Genomic DNA, 20906 nt, shown 5'->3' with positions numbered 1-20906 from the left:
TCCTATTGTGAACTTGATGAGAAAGTTCACCAAAGAAAGAAACTTGCATAGGCCAGTTGTAACTAGATTCACCACATCTTTTATCACACTTGTCCAAGTCCACAGACAAAGATACAACCTAAAGAGTATGGTGATTTCTGCAGAGTAGGAAAAGGCAAAGTGGTCCAACAAAGATCAGATTACAAAAAAAAAGTAAAAACCTACTTTATGCAAGATTCATTTTGGAGGAATGTTTTGTATGCTCTCAAGTTAACCGACCCTTTAATAAAAGTTCTTAGGTTAGTTGATGGAGAAAAGTATCCAACAATGGGCTATATTTATGAGGCTATGGATAGGTCTAAAGAAGTTATTCATGATAGTTTTTCCAATGCGGATGACTACAAGACAACTTTTCAAATCACTAATCAAAGGTGGGAATGTCAAGTGCATAAACCTCTACATGCAGCAGGACATTTTTTGAACATGTGGATATTTTATAAGGATACTATTGGGGTGGCTTGTGAAGAAGTGGAACAATGGTTATATGATTGCACTATGAGACTTGTTCCAGACTAGGAAGTTCAAGACAAGATTTCTGCATAGTTAGATAACTACCGGAATGCAGAAGGACTATCCGGTCATCCTATGGCTATTAGGCATAGGAAAACAAAAGCACCAGGTAACAAAATGATATTATAAGTTCTTAACCAACTTTTTTTTAGTGATTTCTATTTTGATTTTCTTAGTTTGTTTTTAACTTTTTATTATTAGCCGATTGGTGGGCATCATATGGATCTTCGACGCCTAATCTTAAAAAGTTTTTCATACGGGTCCTTAGTCTAACTTGTAGTGTTACAAGTTGTAAGAGAAACCGGAGTGTTTTTCAACACGTAATTTTTTTTTGTGTTTATTTAAAAAAAATTGTTTTCCTAATTCCTAAATAATAATATGCTTTTTCTTATTTTAGTTATTTCATGATTTTTCTTACTTTAATTACTTTCATTCTTGTAGCTTCATACGAAGAAACGAAATAGATTGGCACAGTCTAGATTAAATGACATGGCGTTTGTCAAATTCAATAGTGCCTTAGACCGTTGAGTTAAAGATTACAAGAGATTGATGAAAGTAACAAGTGGTTGATGGGAAGACTTGAAGAGGAGAATGATGATGATATAGTATTTGTTGGTGAAGATCTTACTTGGAGAGATGTGGCTCACGTATCAGGTGCTTATGAGCCTAGTTATCTAACTAGATCGAGAGTTCAAAATGATGGAGTCGGGCCATCGGGTATTGATAAGGGAAAAGCTCTAGAATCTAGGCAACGATCTGGATTTCGCTTGGTGGATGAAGAGGTGGAAAAGGATATCGGAAGTGATTGTGGAGGAGATGATGTTGTCCAAGTTGACGATGATGATGACCATTTCACGTATTTTTAGTTTTTATGATTAAGGATTAGGAATTTAGGACTTAAGTTTTGCCTTTTTTTATCACCATGCTTGATGCTACTTTTAACTTTCGAAATTGACTTTTGACTTTTGAAATTGATGCATTATGCAATACACAGGATATGGTTTTTTTTAAGTGTTTATATATAATTTCTATATTTTAATTTTTTTTTAATAAGGGACGCTTTGTGTGCTCTAAGCTGGCGCTTTCGCTTAGCGCTTAGCGCTTTTACTCCCAAAGCCCAAAGCGTTTTGAGGCGCTTTACGCTATTTAAAACCAAGGTAGCTATCAATCACAGGTGGGGGTGTCAACCGCCGTATAGATCTATACATATCTTTCTATCTCTCGCAAGATTAACGATTATAGGTAACAAGGAAGTCAAATTTAATCGAGGCTATTGGATGAATGTTAACAGCTCGCTAACGCATTAACCTTAGGTAATTATCTTTTATTTTTTATCTTTCCTATAACTATCACAATATAAATTTTTTACCTTATATTTGATAAATTATAACCTTTCGATCTCAAAAAAAAATTGTGTGTGTGTGTGTCTCTCTCTCTCTCTCTCTCTATATATATATATATATATATATATATATATATATATATATATATATATATATATATATATATATATATATAGAGAGAGAGAGAGAGAGAGAGAGAGGTAAGTTTCGTTGAAATTAAAAATAAAATAGAGATCTTGAGATTTAACCTCAACCATATATTTCACATCTGTCGCTCTAACCCTTAAATGTACCGGCGCGACAGACCTGTTATAATCATAAATGATTATATAGCACCGCCTGTTCCTTTCTCCTCCGCCACCATCCTCACCACCACAACCGCCACCGCCACCACCACCCTAACACCAGTTGACCCCACCACTGTCACCTCCGTCACTTATATCACCACCACCTCTTCTATCACCAACTGTTATAAACATGCATAATCATATATGGTTATACCTCTCTGCCATATAATCATTTATGATTAGGCATACCCTGTTGTTGCTGATACGTTGGAACGTTAGAGCGGCAAATAAGAAATATGTGGCTGAGATTGAATCTCAATATCTCTACTTTATTTTTGAATCTCAAATAAACCTTCCATATATATATCATATTATTTGAAAATAGGATATTTGGGTTGAATAACAATTAGGTGCGGTGCAATCCATATATTTGACCAACATAACTTCTAGGTATTACGTTATTCTATGGATTTGGTCATTATAATATCTAGGTATTATCTTTTCGTAGACTATCGGACATTTTAACTCTTAGACATAGTATCATAGCTTACAACTAGGCATAATATCTATAGCTACATTATCCTAAGGCTTTAAGCTTTATAAAATGATTTGATATTTATAGATATAAATATTTTTTGATAAAACCATTTGATAAGTATGTATCCCCCCCCCCCCCCCCCCCCCCGCGGTAAAACATTTAAAATAGTGAAATTGGGTCCGTGAACTCACTCTAGTAGCGTATTTCGAAGCACCCAAGTCATTCTATTCCAAGCTTTGTGTCATTGAGAGGACTTCCGAAATAGCTTGAGAAGTATAGAGAGAGTGTTTGGGATGAGAAAATCAGAAAGTGAGCACCTCTATTTATAGTGGTTGGTTGCGCGACGCACTTCATGTGCGATATGTACTTGCTTTGTGGCTCCATCCAGAGTTTGCCATGTGTCACGCTTCTGATGGTCCACGTCTCACTAATCTCGATGAATCTGGGTGTCAGACATGCGCGACGGTCATGACTCGCACTTGGCGTGCACCTCTAAATCTTTTATAAAAATTCATATCTTCCTTATATGAATCTTGTTATATATTTGTGTAACTCTCTATTAGTACTACAACTTTTCTTAAGGTCGTGTTTCCAAATTTTGATTTTTATTTTTAACCCGTATTTTATATTTTTCTAAAACCATATCTCCTTCATAGGAACTCTGTTTTTGACCTTTTTCCTTTTAAAGTCCTTATCTCTCAGGTTACTACGATTTTCCTTTTTGTGACGTTGGCCGAAACTCAAACGATTTCTTTATGCTATTTACTATTTAGACGTTAATAGTGTTATTAATGCGGTTGGTTTTTATCTTTTATAAAATCATAACTCCTCCAACCAGAGTCAGATTTTTACAATGATTATATCATCGGGATCACCTTGTTGTGTATTTTCCAAATACACTAACTATTATTAAAGGTGATATAACTTTTTGGTCATTCATTTTGACCATTTTATTATCATTTAACTGATCGTATTTTCCTTCAATATGTAAAGTTCTATCATTATTATCGGTTGATGCTAATCTCTAGTGACGATTGGTGAATAGAAATTCCCAATTGTCACAACCTCTTAAGATCAATGTAGTCGATCATCGAGAGGGATCCCTGGGATATAAGTTTGGAGTTGGGCATTCATCACCATAAGCAGTAATTGTCTCAATCAAGCTTAATGTTGATCGGAGGAAGTTGAAAAGTGATGGCACCGGATGTCGAAGTTGCGTGTGCTAGGAGTGTAGCGCCGGAAAAAGCCATCAGAGAGCAGCAAGAGGTAAGAATCGAGAAAAAAAAAGAGTAAATTATACGAATGGTCCCTATGGTTTGAGGTAATTTGCGCTTGTCCCTAACTTATTTTTTTAATTCAGAAAGTTTCTACTGTTTATTTTTGTTACGTGCTTGATCCCTACTGTTTGTTTTTGTTACGTGTTTGGCCCATGTGTTACCTAAAAAGACTATTATCAAAGTAGAAAAAAAAAAATTGATGGAGTAGGTAAGGTAAGGTAAGGTGATGGAGTGAGATTGATGGTGTGTTTATTTAAATAAATTAAAAAATAAAAGGCAAAGTAGTTTTTTTAGGTAAAACTAGAACCAAACGCGTAACAAAAACAAACAGTAGAGACCTTGCAAGTTAAAAAAATAAGTTAGAGACCAAAAACGCAAATTACCCTAAACTATAGGGACCATACGTGTAATTTACTCAAAAAAAATTATTCAGCTCTTTGATACCATATAAGATTTTGAATTGAATATCTTGCTTAATCAATACAAAAGTTATACAGGATATTTATACATAGTAAAGAGATGAATACATCCTGACTATATGCCACTACATACCTGTATGTATCCTGAAGACTAGGAATAATAATTGAACTTTTCAAACTTACGTGATTGAGTGATTCACGTGGTTCTTAACTTTGATTATTATTATTATTATTATTATTATTATTATTATAAGCAAAAGGCCTATGAAATCTATCCTGTTCTTCAATCGTTTCTTCATTCTTGTTGGTGTCGAGTTCATACAGATAAGTTTCTCAAAATAAAGTCTCCATCTTTGATGATGGAATCTGTTTTAGGTGGTGACTCGTGATTGTGGAAGGTGGTGACTCCGGTGTTCAATATGACCAAGGTAAAATAAATTCTTGAAATATTAATTGAGATTTAAAATTTACAACCGTTACAAATGTAAATTTAGCCGTTTTGAAACAAAATTATGGAAATAAGTGAATGCCTCTTACCAATTTATACCTTTCCCTAATTATTACAAAAAGATTTTTAAAAAAATTAGCCGTTATGAATCCAAAGGTTTTACTACAAAATCCCAAGATGAAAACCAAATCTGTGATTAGATTTGTTCAAAGATATCAAATATGAGCTCCAATCGGTGTGCTGTTTGCAAGTATTTTAGGCGAAGATGTCCTTCAAATTGCATTTTCTCACCACATTTCCCTCCAAATAACCCTCAAAGATTCACTTGTGTTCATAGAATCTATGGCGCCAGCAACATCGGGAAGATGCTCGAGGTGAAAATCTTAAACATAATCTTGTTCATATCTTCAACTTTTAATGTCATTTGTCCAAAAAAAATCTAACTTTTTGTTCATGGTTTTAACGTTTAATTAGGAATTAGCTGTGGAAGATCGTGCAATTGCAGTGGAGACGTTGTATTATGAGGCTAAGTGTAGAGTACAGGATCCGGTGTATGGGTGTGCAGGATTAATACCATGGTTGCAACAAGAATTAAATATCGCACAAAGTGAATTAGCAAAAACTCGAGCCCAAATTGCACTTGTTTCTGCTAATTATGTTGCATTTCAACAAAATGGTGTTGAGGATGATCCTTCTAATTCTTGGTTTTCATAGAAATTGTTGTAGTTTTGATCTTTTGAAATATCATTGCACTTTCACTAAAACATCCTACTTTCATTTCTTTTATTACACTGTTGTTCTTTCATTTTTTTATCATCAAGATGTCCTAGTTTGAAAATTTTACCTAGTTATAGATTTTTATTTGGATGACATTGCAATAACTAAGTAGATTTTTCAAACAACAATTTTGTAATATGAACAAATGAAAGTAAGATGCTATAGTAAAGAAATCAACAAAAATATAGTGCTATTTCTTGCGTTTAACACTTTTTATAAATCATTTGTGAATTGTGAATGAGTCCCTTGATAAGTAGGATGCTATAACAAACAAGTTTGAGGAAATCTCAAGAAGCAAATTCAACCGTTACAAATGAAGTAATAAGTAATTAAACAAAATTATGAAACATGTAGATTTCTTACTAAGTTGGTTGTAATTTGCAATAACATGAACCATTTTTGCAAAGAGGAAAATAATAATAATAATAATAATAATAATAATAATAATAATAATAATAATAATAAAAAATTGATCATACTGTTAAATACCACAAATTTTAGTAATTTAATTACTTTAAGTAAAGGGTCCCACCCCACGAGAGTGAGATGCTTCTGTTCAACGAATCATTCTCTTCTTCTTCTTCTTCTAAGGCTGTTGAAACTTGAAACCCTAACTTTGACTCCGAGAACAGAAGTCTCAATTTCCTTTTACTTTTCAATATCAATCTCATAATTTGACCTAATCTTTGCTATGTTATTGTTTCGTTTCCGATTCTACCACATCCAGCTTTTTGATCTTCCATCGTATTTCCGTTTCTCTGTATTTGGATTTTGGCGCGAATTTTCAGTTTTCCCAAATAGCTATGGAATTTATAAATGTATCGGATGAATTGTGTGTGCTGGTTATATTCTGGATTTTACATGATGTTTGAAGCTCCGGTTGAAGATATTATGAATTTGGATCTGAAGAGAAACGTCTCAAGGAATTTTCTCGAACAAGCTCTTCAAGTTGTCGTCATCATTTTTCACTGTATGCTTATTTATCGTCCTTTCATTTTAATGTAATATATTACTTGTGCATAGTTTAATGTTTTTGGGTTAGATTATTTATTGAATTCTGTGGAGAATTATAATATCTTGTTTGAACATATGTCTTTAGGAATCACACAAATTTAGAGTTTTCAATTGCTTACTTCCATTATCTAACAATTCTAACATGATATGTAATTACCACAATTGTTTTAAGTTGATATGAAAGTTATTGGGCTTTGGGCTTGAATATTCATTAACAAAACCACTTTACTCTAAAAGGTTAGCTTTTTAGCCCTTTTTATAGGGTTAAAGTTGAATTTATACAATTCACTTATTTGCATTTTCCTAGAATGGTCAATATATATATATATATATATATATATATATATATATATATATATATATATATATATATATATATATATATATATATATATATATATATATATATATATATATATATATATTTGTACACCTAGAGTTTTCAAACAAATTTGTATTTTTTGTATGATTATAACATGCTATAACAAATTCAACCGATAAAAGTTGTCATCTTCATGGTATAAAGTGAACACTTTTTGTTGAGGGACTTTACGTGTAAAAACAAGATAATGATCATATTCGGATAAATACAAATACTTGTTTATCCTTTTTTTTCTTCATATATATAAAAAAGTTACCAGTCATATTTTAACTTTAGTTATTTGTTGTGGTACAAGAACACCTGTCTATTAACCCCATTCAACCAACCACTATTGTCAAAAATCAAAATGATGAGTTATTATTCTATCTTGTGGGGGCAAATGGGTCTATCTTCTTTTTTATGTTACATTGTTACTAGAACAATTGGGTCAAATCATTAATTCATTATCCATGTTACCATAGTAGTTAGTACAATTAACAACCATCAAATCAATTTCAATTATCACATAAATGTCACGTGGTCCAATTTCCAAAACCCACAAATAGAAAGTTACAGGCTTTAAACTCTATGAGCTGTTCTGATGTTAAAGATCTGAATGACTGATAACTGTAGGAGGGAACCTTTTTCTACAACCACGTGTCATTCGTTCATTGAATAAAAAGGCTGCGACATCCATCACCAGGGATCGATCATCCACTCACTATCTTTCCATATTTTCTATAAATGCAGTAATAATGCCTATGTATATATTTTACATATTTGGCCATATAAATTTTTATTTTTTTTGTTAAAAAAGTAAATCTTGAAAATTTTAAGTTTGTCACTTAAAAAGTTTAAATCATGCATGAAATAGGAAATAATTGTATACACATGAAACTCCTGTTGAAGTGTTTGTGGGCCTGTCTTTTTTCACATGCAAGAATACATATATACATGATTCATAGCAAAAGACATTCTGTCCCATGATGAATAATTGTATACATGTATGAATACATACATACATACATACATACATATTCGTATCTGAGTTGTCATAAATGTCTTGTAAATTCCTACCACCAAACAAAATACCCAGTTACAATTTTCACATGTTTAACTTTTTTCATCAAAAATATATATATTTTAACAAATAAAAACATTATCTTTGTAGTTTGTACCTTATTGCACTTCTATATCAATATCTAAAGTTTAGATAACTCTTTGACTTCATAAAAACATTATCTTTATTGTATCTTGTTGCAAAATTTTATGGAAACAACCATCTTTCACTATCCAAATGGCAAGAGTTTCCATCAGGGACCACTTTCTGTATCACTAGCTATTAATTCATCCATGACAGAAATTCCTTTTTTTTGGCCTTATAAACTCAAGAATTCCACAATTAGGGGTGGTAGCTAAATGTCCACTTCTTTATTTCAGATAAATACAATCTTTTTTTTAATTTCATCATCTTAATCCCTTTTGCAAATTTCCAACTTCATGTTTCACGCTTTGATTGTTTTACTCTGTAATCAATAATCAGTAACTAATAACTAGTAAACATCAACCAATAACCACAGATAAAGATTTGGTTTAGATTGTGTTTCATGTTCTAGATTATTCTTATCCGAATGTTATTGCTACAATTATTCAGTCAGTATGGAGACTGTTTAACTTCATCTGGTTCACTTCACTAAATCATATCATATGCCAATCATTTCATTCTATATATATATTCTCTTATCCTATGCATTTTGCTTACCCAACAACTAGACAACAATCATTGCCATTTTATTTTATTTCATTTTAGATCTGATTTCCACTGTAAACTGAACCAGTTCGTGAATCTAACCTTACACATGGAGTCGGTGTTTCTTTATACAAACATGTCACGAATATAATTTTTTTTTTTTAACTTTAGGATAACGCATAGTGGCACCCACAGTGCATAAATTTATATGGTTGATGAATTAATGTTTGATCAGGAAATTCAACCACCAGTGTTTATAGTGTCCAGTTATTATATACGCTATAAAAAAAAAAAACTTGTACTTTAATGTACTAAGAGACAAGTAGGTAGTGTACTATTGTTTGTGCATGAATTACTAAAACGAAACTCATCTTCATTCATTAAAAAAATAAATACTTTAGACAAGAAAATCTTTAAACACTGATATGTAACTTTTAAACAACACAAATGTAATGTACTACTCGATCCCTATTGCTGTTGAATGTACATGTGGTGTGAAGCACGCGTCGGCTTGCTCTCCGTTTGAAATTTCATAATCGTCCCGACAGAATCCAACCGGCCCTTTGTGCCGCCTGTAACCGCCGCCTTGTCGCCGCCACTAACCACCATGCGTTCTCCAGCGACTCTAACGGATTTATGATTTGTACAACCGGAAAGAATCCCGGTTCCTTTAATCACTCGTTCCATATGAGTCTTTGAATTAGTCCGTGTGGTGTCCTCGTAATCCGATATAATCGAGAATCCCGTCACACTGGCGGTGACAACACTCCATGCAATGCTGGCCTCACTCGGGGCGTACCCGTTTGGAAGTGTTGCACTGCTTGACCTCCCATTTGAAACTTGTCGTGCAAGAAACGAGTTATTCCCATTAGTTGAAAAGCTTTCGATTTCGAATAAATCCGAGCTCGCGTCACTTCCCGCATCGTTGTTTTCCCCGATGTTTTCGGCTCTCGGTGTAACTCCATCCCAATTCAACATGGTTAACTTCCTCTCCAAGCTAAATGATTTCTTCCCCTTTTCCAAAACCGGTGAACCGAATGCTTCCGATGAGTTTCTTCTTGTTTTCACATGAGTGATGTCGCCTTCTTCGACTTCCGGTGGGGTACTGGTTTTGGCGGGTGGGAAAGCGTTCAAGACAGGGAACACGAAGGAATCTTCTTTCTTCGTGTTCGTCTTGTCGTCCGTGAAACCGCCAGTGAATTTTGCTGGCGGTTTCGAAAGTTCTTTGACAAGAACTTTCTTTTCAGCGATTTTAACTGACCCCTTGTCGTTGCAGTTGCAACCAAGGGAGATTAGTAAGCTCTTTACACGGGTGGGTTTCTCCTTTTGAGACTTGGGGATCCTTCGGTTACCATTGTTAACCAAAAGACCGGTTCGGCTATTCCAGCTGGATTCGGACCGAACACTTGGAGTTGTGGATCCGGTTTTTGGTTTAGTTGGTTCTTCGTCGTCTTTTACTATTTTGCTCTTTGGATGATGGTTTGGAGGGTTGATGGAGTGAGGAGTTCTTGGAAGTTGTTCATCCATGGCTCCTTTGAAGTATTTTTCGGCCCCAAAAATCCCGATTTCTCCATCTTCTACTTTCTTTTTCTGATTACTTGGGAGAGTAAGCTTGAGCACCGTAGGGTTTTCGTTCATGTAAGATGAAAATGATGCATCTATGCGATCAACATTGTTTCCAAACAAAGAAACCCTTTTCTCCGATGCTATCATGTTCGTATAACACAACCAGAAACAATAGAACACCCACCAAAAAAAGAAAGTTTATTTGCAAAGAATGATGGATCAAGACCCAAGAGAGGGTTTAAGAACAAATGAACGAAAAAAGATAGTTTTTTTCTTGCAAGAAAAGAGGGTTATATGAGTTGGTGGTGGACGTTAAAGTATTGTGTTTATGAAGGGTTATAAAAGTGGTTTTGGAAGTGGAAGGAAGTATGGGGGTGATGAAGAGGAGGGGGGCCATTTGTTGTATAAATAGGGAGAGTTGTGTTATGGAGATGGCTTGAGTGATTGAGTTGGTAAAGAAGCCAATTGCATGTGCATATGCTTCTTACACTTTTCACTCTTTTAACACTTTGTTCCCCTTAAAAATATTATTATTATTTCTTTTAGAACCTTGCGAGTGTCATCATCTTTGTCCATATTTCTAAAAAAGATCGAGTTGGATTAAGCTCGAAATTCCAAAATGTGGCTTGATGTTGAGATGAACTGGAGATTTTCAGTTCAAATCATGTATAATGCTTTACAAAGAACGTGAAATAATTAATATCCATAAAGTTTCATTCCTTTTTGTATGTTTAAAGCCTCTTTAGCTATTAATGACATGATGCTATCCTTTCATTTGGCTCATAGTGTATGTTTTACACGACTCAAATAGTATGTAATATATATATACAGGTTGCACTGATGCAATCAGTGGCAGATGGAATGAAAATAATATGTACTTAGGCTTTGTCACAATCTTTTTAATAAATAAAAGGTTTTAGATATTTAATTTACAATAGTTAAACCTTTGTTTGATTTTTTTTTAAATAACATTTTCACTATATAAATTATGTAAATTATGGGGTAAATGTCCAAGTTAAGTGGGGGCCATGCACCCCACTTGGTACATGATAGATGCAATTAAGTTGAAACTCTATAAGTAATTAAATAGAAAAAATAGCAAACATACAATTAAGTTGAAACTCTAAATAATAGCAAGGTATGTTTTGATCGAAGGTATAGAATTTAATTTGAATATTAATTGTACTCAGAATTGTGGGTCTAATATTATTTTTATTAGTTTATATAAAATCGTTTAATAGTTAATATAGATAAACTAGAAATATATTGAATTAAATATTTGGTATTGAGATGATAAATTACGAATAGTTTATTGTTGAACTCGGTGATTTATGACGTTTTGAACTCGTTTTTTTTTAATTTCTTGTGGAGTCAAAAGTCCAAAAAACTTCGTATTGCAGTAGTATAATACGGTGTATTAAAAAAATATTTTATAATAATATAAAAAATATGTACTCTATTACGATATAAAATAAAAATGGGTTTTCAGATCGAAAATATGTTAGACTAAACAAATTTATATTGTAATGTAGATAAAAAAAAATAAAAATAAAAAAAAAAGACGGTCTCAATGATATATTATGATTTATACCGCGTAGATGAGTATTAATTAAGAAAATTTATGATAGAAAATCATACCAATAGATTTGATTAGTTATTTATAAATAAATAAAATAAAATAAAAAATGTCTAAGATATTATTGAAGTAGTACTTATGCATCGGAAATTGTTAGTGTTAAATAGAAGTACACGACAATATGTCCATGTATGTAGTTGTTAAATGATCTTAAGTTTCCATTTGCAAACAAAATTGAAGTACTAACCCAAAAGGTATAGAATGACTTCGGAGGGTTGGTTATTTTTGTGCACGCAAACACCCGTATATATGAATTATGATAGTTCGTACATCAACTCGATGTCACGTTAAACTTACAATAATAACAATATGGCCCATGCATAGAATTAACATCAATTTTGATGTCTTTTTTGCGTCCTTGCCGACGAAAAAACTTTAATTTCATGGTACTATCTTTGTATGATTAATGATTGATTATTACACCAATCTTGTCAGTATATTAGACACATGTTACTGTTTGGTTGATGATGTTTAAACGACTCTATTTCCATTTGCCATTACATTTTGTGGTGTTTATTCCACATCTTTTTGGCACCGTGAATCATGAATGTTCACGATTAATCAAAAAAAATCCAAGGATTTCGTAAGATATTGTCTCTCTCTCTCTCTCTCTTTTTAATAATCAATAAAAACTTTTGATTTTTATGATCACTTGTACATTTTCGTAAGATAGCTAGCTAGATCCGCCTTCCTTATCCACCAGTGAATAGTGATTGCTTTATATGAACACAACACAACAAGTCATAGATAGATATCCCATTTGTATCAAACAGTTCCCTTTTTGTGTACATATGAATGTTATGTTATGTCACAACTCACAATCACTGTGTAAGAAAATGACTATTTTAACCTTTAGTTCTCTCACTTTTCAAAGCTATTACACAACAAACAAAAAAAGAGGGTAAATTAAATTAAGTAAAGGAAATTAAAAAAAAAAAAAAAATTATGTTGTCGTGTTGTTTTGATTGTCGACTGCCCAATATCTTTTAACGGCTATGAGTATTTTTTCCGGAACCAATGGCCCGTCTTCATGATCCGCTAATTTCGTGTCCCATCTTAGTGACGTGGCTATGTTCTTCACCTTCATAATCACATCCACTTCATCACGTATTATAACAGCCCCTTCTGGCCTTAAGATCCGATCCATTTCCAATAAAATGTCTTCAAAATCACATCTACATTTAATAAATAAAAAAAAAACAATTAATGAAGAAAAGAAAAAAATAATAGTAATAATAAAACTTTGGTATACCTGTCATTGTACAAATTGAATAAACCATTGGCATGAATGAGATCATATGTGCGTGGGTACGTCGAAAACGCTTCACACCTGCAATATTATATTACTAATTAATAAATGCTTTTCTAATTTAATAATCTGATTTTAATTTTTAAAAGATTTGTATAGAATACCAGTCGTGATATATGCCAATAAGGCCACGTTCGTAAATTACTCCAAGAGTATTTGTCTCAGCAATATTCGGAACAACATTCATAACCCACAGCTTAGAGGAATGAATCGCAGCTGCAAAACCTCCCAAACCAGCATTCATATCCATTACATTCCGATATCTTCCGGAATCAATCATTCCATTCATCCGTTTATAACCATTCACATGTTTCTTCCATTTTTTACCATCCTCCATGTATTTCTCAACCGACACACCCGGAATCGACCCGCTAACAACCCTTGGTGGGACCGCATCATAAAGTCGTTCAGGAAACGCCACGTAATCACCTCCACTTCCAGCACTCACACATGTTTCCATTTTCTTGTACCTATAATATAAAAAAATTATAATTTTTTTTGTTGAATTGGTTGGGGTGCAAAGCTCTCCATCCATTGAGCTTCCTTATATATACTAGTTTAGTATTCTTTGTAGGTTGAGAGAGCTTCCATTTTGTATAGATGAGTAGATTATTTTGAGAAAGTACTGTAAGAGCATGCACATGCTACTACAAATTTAGTTCTACTTCATTTTATATGCACTTCTACATCCGCAATGTCAAATCAAAGCTTCATGTTCTAACAGAATTGAAGAACTAATAAATAAAATAAAATGTTTTTTTTACCAGACGTCATCAGGATCGTTGGAGCAGAATTGAATCCCAGGGGTGTTTTCGGTGGGGCGACATGATTCGGTGTTTGATTTTTTTTGCCAAATGGCCATTTCGCCCTTTTCGGATATTTTCTCCCAACAAAGAAGTTTAGCAATGGATTCAATCTTGAGTTGCTCTTCTTCTAGATCCTCTAAAGTACGTTGCCATGATTTGTAGTTGTTTTTCCAATTAATTGGAGGACCCGAAAGTACCCAGTACCCACCCGGTCTAAGAACCCGGTCAACTTCCATCATGTACTTTCCATCTACATCAACAAATACCAATGTACTTTAGGACTTTGAAAAATCTACATAATTAATTAAAACAGTAAAAAATTAAAAATTGTCTTCACCATTTGAACCCCATGGAATCAAACAGCGTGAGCAATGAGCCATGTCAAAAGCTTTAGAAGGATATGGCATTTTAATGGAACCAAGAACACCAATGACAGCTGGCACCCCTCTTTCAAGTGCAAACTGAACTTGTGCTTCATGATTATCTCTAGGTGCAAATGACATAGCTATCACATTTCTCTTCCATAGATATGCACCAAAACTTGCAACCTAAAATCAACAACAAAAAAATATATATATCATAATTAATTTAAAAACCCCAACATTCAGAAAGATTTGAATATTAAACATACATACCCCACAACCGGTGTCAAGTGCAGTTCTCACAGTCCCATTATCAATGGGAATCACAGAAGCAAGTTGATCAATGTAAGCATCAGCACCTTGAGGAAACTGTGTTCCACCACCTGGGAATCTAAACACGTTGCCTTCATACTGAATCCAGTTTTGAATAGCTTTTTCAACTGTTAACGCCTTGTATGGTGCATTTGCGTAAGGAACATAATCACGACTTTTAGGCCATGAAAATGGTGTCACGTATCCTTGTGGTGCAGGAACAAGACACTTCAACTTTTCTGCTTGTGGAGGACAGTGTCTTTCTCGATAGATCATGTCGTTTCTTGGGAACTTCATTGCTCGTTTTTGATCTTGACATGGTGTGTAATCTGTGAAGTTAGCATCGCATGCAGGGAAATCTAGGGTTTGTGATGTTGAATCGTTGTCAATGATCCCAGCGTGGTGAGTCTCGAAGTTTAGATTTTGGATCGAATTGCAGTTTGTATTACTGGTTTTTGTTATATCCATGACTAGCAAGTCTCCTTTCCCGAATCCACTCCTCTGCCATCGCCCAAATAGATAGAAGAACCCACACAAACTGGCGATGATGAATATATAAACGAAGCTCCGGCTTCTGTTGTCTCCTGAATTCAGCTTTGTTGCCATGGCGCCTGATCAAAAGGTTCACCGGAAAATTCGTTCAGGATAAACAATGAATACGTCAAATGAAAACGAAAGCCAAAAAACAGATAGGTGGCGTTTGGTTGACTTATAGATCATGAAACACAACGATTCCGTCTGAGTTAGGGTTCCTTAATCGTAATGGAAATACTTACAAATTCCTAAATCAAACAAAAACACTGGAACAGAGTGCAGCAGATAGAAGATCGTAGGTGTATAACTAATAACTAATAAGCACGTAATTCACCAAACTATACATAATAGAGCTTGATTCGAACAGTAAAACACACGAAAATTTTCAAAAAATTCAACATCTTCAACGTTAGTGACTCCGATTTCAAAAATTGGCGCAATAATACTGGATAACAATGAATTCGAAAAGTTGAAATGAAGAAGAATACATGTATCTACGTACCAGTTTGATGAGAGGACTGAAATTAACCGATGTTATGAGAGATTAAGCTGAAGCAGCCGCATGAACTTCTGCAAATTACCTCTAAATTGCAGATTTGAATAAAAACAAATGGATTATGGATTTCAGGGGTGCCGGCCTTATGTAGATCAGTCTCTCGCTCGCTTGCAAATATTTAATAACAAAAAAGTTGAGGACTGCAACGTAGTCGCACGACGGTGTTGAATGTATATAAAAAAATTCAAAAAATATTATATATATAGTTGTGAGGGTGAGAATGATGAAGGAAGTGCGTTGCTCATGGCTATCGTAACGAATATGGTAAATATTCCATGCTGTGTTTCGAGCGTGGAAAGGAAAACCAAAAGTCGTCGTATCAGTGGGACCCGAACCTGCATTTGGGTCCGGATATTTGGATCCAAATACTATATTCTAAAACCAATTGCTTCACCCGTTTTTGAAAGTTTCTCCATAGGATGTTAACAAAAATGACAGAATGAAGTAGTAAATCTAAGACCATCTCCAATGCATTGAACTCATATAAGGCCATCTCCAATCCATTAAATCCATGAAGAGTTGTATGGATTGCCACATAGGAAAGCATACACATTCAGTTTAATTATTAAAAAATTCATTATTTTTCATTACAATTCTATTACACCATTCAGTGGCCATTAAACTCTACACTCTCTCTCTTCTATATTATATTCACATTTAATCTATTAAACCCTCATACAACTCCCATTGTGGATGGCCTAAGTTCAATGGATTGACACATATACATTCAACTCACTATACAACTTTACCCATTAAACACTACACTCCATTAAACTCTATACAATTTAATGGATTGTCATATCATTTATCATTTTCTTTTTAGTTATTACTATTTTTAAAAAAATAATTAGCATGAAATTAAAAATTAAAAACTACAATTAAAATTAACATTAATTAAAAAATTAAAATAAAAAATAATATATATATATATATATGTGTGTGTGTGTGTGTGAGAGAGAGAGGAGAGACAATATAGAGTTCAATGGGGATTGAACTTTCCATTCCATTGAATCCTAGTCACTTTCCCACAATGGGAATTTTGAGTTTAATGATATTAAACTCCCCATTAAACACTCCATTGAACTCCCATTGGAGATGGCCTAAAATGAGGATTTGAAAAAATAACTTTTATCCATGTATTGGGTCATTCTCAACTAATTTTATGTCTCGTATCGTAAGGTACTCGTACGATGTAGTGACAGAGATTTGTTTCATTTCAGCAATTTAGTTTATAGCTCGCAATTAGTTTCATTTTACAGACGTCAAATTGTTTCTTGTCGGTGTGTAGTTCCCTTCCAGTTAACCATGTCAACCACAATGATACGGACCGAATAAGTTGTAAACTAAGAACCCAATACCAATAACCGGTTTGAGTTCCACTTCAATAGGATTCGGTTCTATTAACAAATTTTAACTATTTTTTAAAATGACTTATCCTGAACTTTAGAAAAAGTTTAATATGGTTTTTTTTTTTGGATTTGTCCTTTTCTTTTATAAAGACAAAACTGTAAAATTGGTCCTTGTGGTATTCAAAAAACTTTGGATAGAGTCTAAAAAGTTTTCAACTTGCATGGATGGTCCAAAATCAAGGTTTTTCTTTGGTTTTGGTCCTGAAAATATTGAAATGTCTATTTTACCCTTAGTATTTCTTTTTACCATTTTTTTATTGTGTTTAGTATTTAAAAAATTATATAAAAATAAAAAATAAAAAAATATCACCCCACCCCTCTGACTCCACCCACCGTACCCCCTTCTCTCTCTCTCTCTCTCTCTCTCTCTCTCTCTCTCTCTCTCTCTCTCTCTCTCTCTCTCTCTCGTCGTAACCAATAACACTCACATTTATTTGTTCTTCAACATTGAAGAACACCATTGTATCTTCTTCGCTCACATCCTCTCTCGAATCCGGCTCAGGCGAGGATTTGCTTTGTAATTGGTTGTACGATACCTTCCTCTCTTCCGATCCACACCTTTGCCTTGTCATCCTCACGTTCATTTATTTCGCACCGGGAAACAAAGAAGACGCAGAAAAAACATAATTATTTCACCATCGCTGGAAACCCTAACTCTGCAATTCCAGAGATAACCTCCATGGTAGGCGGCGCTGCGAAGCCTATATCTCAACAAAACCCTGAAAATGAAATGAAAAGTGAAGGTAAGATATCGATTTCTCAACAAAACTTTGTCTCTGTCTACCTCCACCTCAATTCAGGAACATCAATGGCCAAATATACAACACTATCATCTTCTTGAAATCTCCAACCTATTTTTTTAATCGATTTTTGATCCGAAAGGGTTGAACGTCTGAAATCGACTTTTGAACCAAATTCTATTCGTCGATACAGCTCTATGGGAGAAGATGAAATCTAATGTTGAGTTATAGAGCAAAATCGGAGGCCCAAGAACACGTAGATCTAACATCGGAGGTCCAAAAAAAGGGATTTTTTTTGGAAGTGTCGCAGAGTCAACGCTGAGGAATCTCTTTGTGCAATTTTGCAAAACTCCACCGTCGCTTTGGCTGTTTAGGCTCTGAACATGAAGATTGGGTGGCGGGGGCTTTGGTGGTCCTGAATCCGAGAAGTGATTTGAAGAATTTCAAGTTCTTTCCCATTTTGAAATGTGGTTAACGGTGGTGTACTGAGAGTAGCTCTGGCAAGTAGTTTGTTGGGGAATGCATCTTACTAAGAGAGAAACCGATTTGTGATTTTTTTTTTTGTGTGTGTGTGAGAGGGAGAGAGAGAGAGAGAGAGAGAGTGAGAAATTATTTTTTATTTTTTATTATTTTGATACCAAAGTAAATAAAGAAAATAGAAAAAAGAAACAAAAAGGGCAAAATCGACTTTTCAAGTGTCTTAGGGACCAAAGACACGGAAAAACTTTGATTTTGGACCTTCCATGCTAGTTGGAAACTTTTTGGACCCTATCCAAAGTTTTTTGAATACCACAGGAACCAATCTTACAGTTTTGTCTTTTATAAAAGTTAGTTGACGTTGTATTTTTTATTTAATATAATACAAATAAATAATAAAATTAAAAAAATAATGAAATAGTATTTATAAATATATGAATATACCTTATGTTAATTTATATTTTTATATAGTAGTTATTATAAATAGTATTCATAAGAAATTTTAAATCATATAATGTATCTAAGATTTCAATTAATAACATAAAATAATAAAATGTTGGTGCTACATAGAGATGCTCCTGGTGTGCCTCTTTTTGCTAGCGAAAATAAGTTTGTGTTTCATTTTTGTTCTTTAAATTTTGTAAAATATTGTGTTGGTAAAAAAAAGTGCAAATAAATTCAGAACTTTAAAGAGAACAAAGGTAATAAAAAGGGAAAAGTGATGTCACACCATTAATAGCATCCAACTTTGGAAATTACTGAAATGGTGTCGTTGGCAAAATTTTGCAATCTCAGTTAAAAAAAATTACACTTTCGTCCTTAAGCTTGGACTTAGTTAAGGAAATGGTCTCTAATGACATTTTTACCCTTTGTTCTCAAAACAACACCCCAACTAGGTGATGGGTTATGAGCATAACATCATTCCTATAGTGTACATGCAACTCTAATTGCTTTTATCTAGGTTTTTCTAATTTGAACATACAACATTGAATACCAAAGCAATAAACCCTAATCTAGCATGCTTATTTTGAAATAGACATAATAAACAAGTTAAAATGATTACCTCAACTTGTTATGTGGTAATAACAATAAATCCTTGACCTTTGAAAGCTTAGTGCCTCAAATGTTGTGCCTCTAATGGAGTCACAAACACTACTAGCAACAAGGAAGAAACAAGAGAGAGAGAGAGAGAGAGAGAGAGGAGAGGCTCAAAATTGGCTATGGAATCCTTCTAGGATTTCTAGTCGCCGATTTTGGCATGCCTAAGGGTTCCTTATATAGCTGAGCAATTAGCGTTTTCAGTCAAAACCCTAATCCAGTTGCTTAGTCCTTAAGCAGCCCAAAGGATCCTTCCAGAAGGCCCCTTGGACGATTTTTATATGGACTCCCATATAGAATTCGTCCATTGCTTCCTTATGGATCCTAAGCCCAACTTTGTAACTATCTTATAATTACAATATCAGTCCCCTTGATTTAATTAATCTCTTTTTACCACAAAACTAATTCTAAATTAATTCTTTATCAATATTAATTAAACCATATGATTTCTCTTTTAATATATTATTCACATAATATATTAATAAATCACAATTAATCCTCTTTCTTCATAATTCATCCTATCAGTTGCTAAGGTGAAGGCAACCCAAAAGGATCATTCTCATAATCGGGTCAAGTACATACCAAAACAATTATGGGCTTAGACACCTAATCCAACACTAGGGATGTCAAAAAGTCTTGTGGGACCCCATCCCCATGTGTCCCCGGTCCTGTATGGGAGTATTTGTTTAAAAAAACCAGGGGCGGGGGCGGAGGTGGGGGCAAGGTTAACCCCTGTTTTAATTTCCGGGGAGATGACGGGGATGGGCAGTCTCGTCCATAAACCTCCATATGAGTCCCATTAATAAATTATATCTATTTACATGTGTATATATATATATATATATATATATATATATATATATATATATATATATTAAAGATGACCATCTTTATGAATAGTGAACATGCTGTTCTTTTGGCAAAACTGGTCCATAAGTTTTCATATTTTTAGTGGTTTAGATTTTTGGCACTAAAGTTTGTGGTATTGACAATTTGGTCCCTTAAATTATTAATAGTGGTGTAAAGATCAGGATGAGGCTGTTACGTGTCATTCCCACGTCTCCCTCACCGGTTCTACCTTATCTTCCCCCCACCCGCTTTCTCATCCAGTCATATTCAGATTTCACCGCTTTTCGAAAACCCTCCATCTCCCTCTAAACTCATCAACTTGAAATTTCTATTGATCGTTGTTTTTGTTTTCCTTCTCCAATCTACAGACGGGACGATGCAGATGAGGCAACTGATTCCAACAGACACGATGCAAATGAGGCAACTGATTCCAACAGACCTAGCAAGATTTCAAATAAAGAAACTTAGGGTTTCTTGTTTTCTTCCCCT

The 20906-nt window shown here is 33.9% G+C and overlaps 3 protein-coding genes across 4 annotated transcripts; 1 reads left to right on the top strand and 2 right to left on the bottom strand.

The window, feature by feature from the left end:
- Nucleotides 1-4684: 4684 nt before the first annotated feature.
- LOC111880464 (LOB domain-containing protein 24) lies at nucleotides 4685-5699 on the top strand. Of its 2 annotated transcripts, XM_042901807.2 has the most exons (3): nucleotides 4685-4841; nucleotides 5113-5235; nucleotides 5336-5699. In XM_042901807.2, the coding sequence occupies exons 1-3, from the start codon at nucleotides 4833-4835 to the stop codon at nucleotides 5573-5575; spliced, it is 372 nt and encodes a 123-aa protein (XP_042757741.1). In that variant the 5' UTR covers nucleotides 4685-4832; the 3' UTR covers nucleotides 5576-5699. The 2 variants fall into 2 exon arrangements, with proteins under 2 accessions (XP_042757741.1, XP_023732666.1); XM_023876898.2 differs by lacking the exon at nucleotides 4685-4841 and having other exon boundaries at nucleotides 4854-5235.
- Nucleotides 5700-9119: 3420 nt separating this feature from the next.
- Nucleotides 9120-10732, bottom strand: LOC111880009 (protein PHYTOCHROME KINASE SUBSTRATE 1). The gene has a single exon (XM_023876429.3). It carries the CDS (start codon nucleotides 10474-10476, stop codon nucleotides 9232-9234), a length of 1245 nt encoding a protein of 414 aa, XP_023732197.1. The 5' UTR covers nucleotides 10477-10732; the 3' UTR covers nucleotides 9120-9231.
- Nucleotides 10733-12709: 1977 nt separating this feature from the next.
- LOC111880002 (probable methyltransferase PMT2) lies at nucleotides 12710-16007 on the bottom strand. Its single transcript, XM_023876424.3, has 7 exons — nucleotides 15791-16007; nucleotides 14716-15365; nucleotides 14418-14628; nucleotides 14039-14330; nucleotides 13379-13744; nucleotides 13218-13295; nucleotides 12710-13140 (listed from the first exon to the last, which is right to left on the bottom strand). The coding sequence occupies exons 2-7, from the start codon at nucleotides 15358-15360 to the stop codon at nucleotides 12909-12911; spliced, it is 1824 nt and encodes a 607-aa protein (XP_023732192.1). The 5' UTR covers nucleotides 15361-15365; nucleotides 15791-16007; the 3' UTR covers nucleotides 12710-12908.
- Between the last annotated feature and the right edge of the window lie 4899 nt (nucleotides 16008-20906).

This window comes from Lactuca sativa, chromosome 4, assembly GCF_002870075.4.
Source record: "Lactuca sativa cultivar Salinas chromosome 4, Lsat_Salinas_v11, whole genome shotgun sequence".
Classification (NCBI taxonomy): domain Eukaryota; kingdom Viridiplantae; phylum Streptophyta; class Magnoliopsida; order Asterales; family Asteraceae; genus Lactuca; species Lactuca sativa.
The sequence above is the reverse complement of the archived record's forward strand: the minus strand, read 5'-3'. Positions and strand labels throughout refer to the sequence as shown.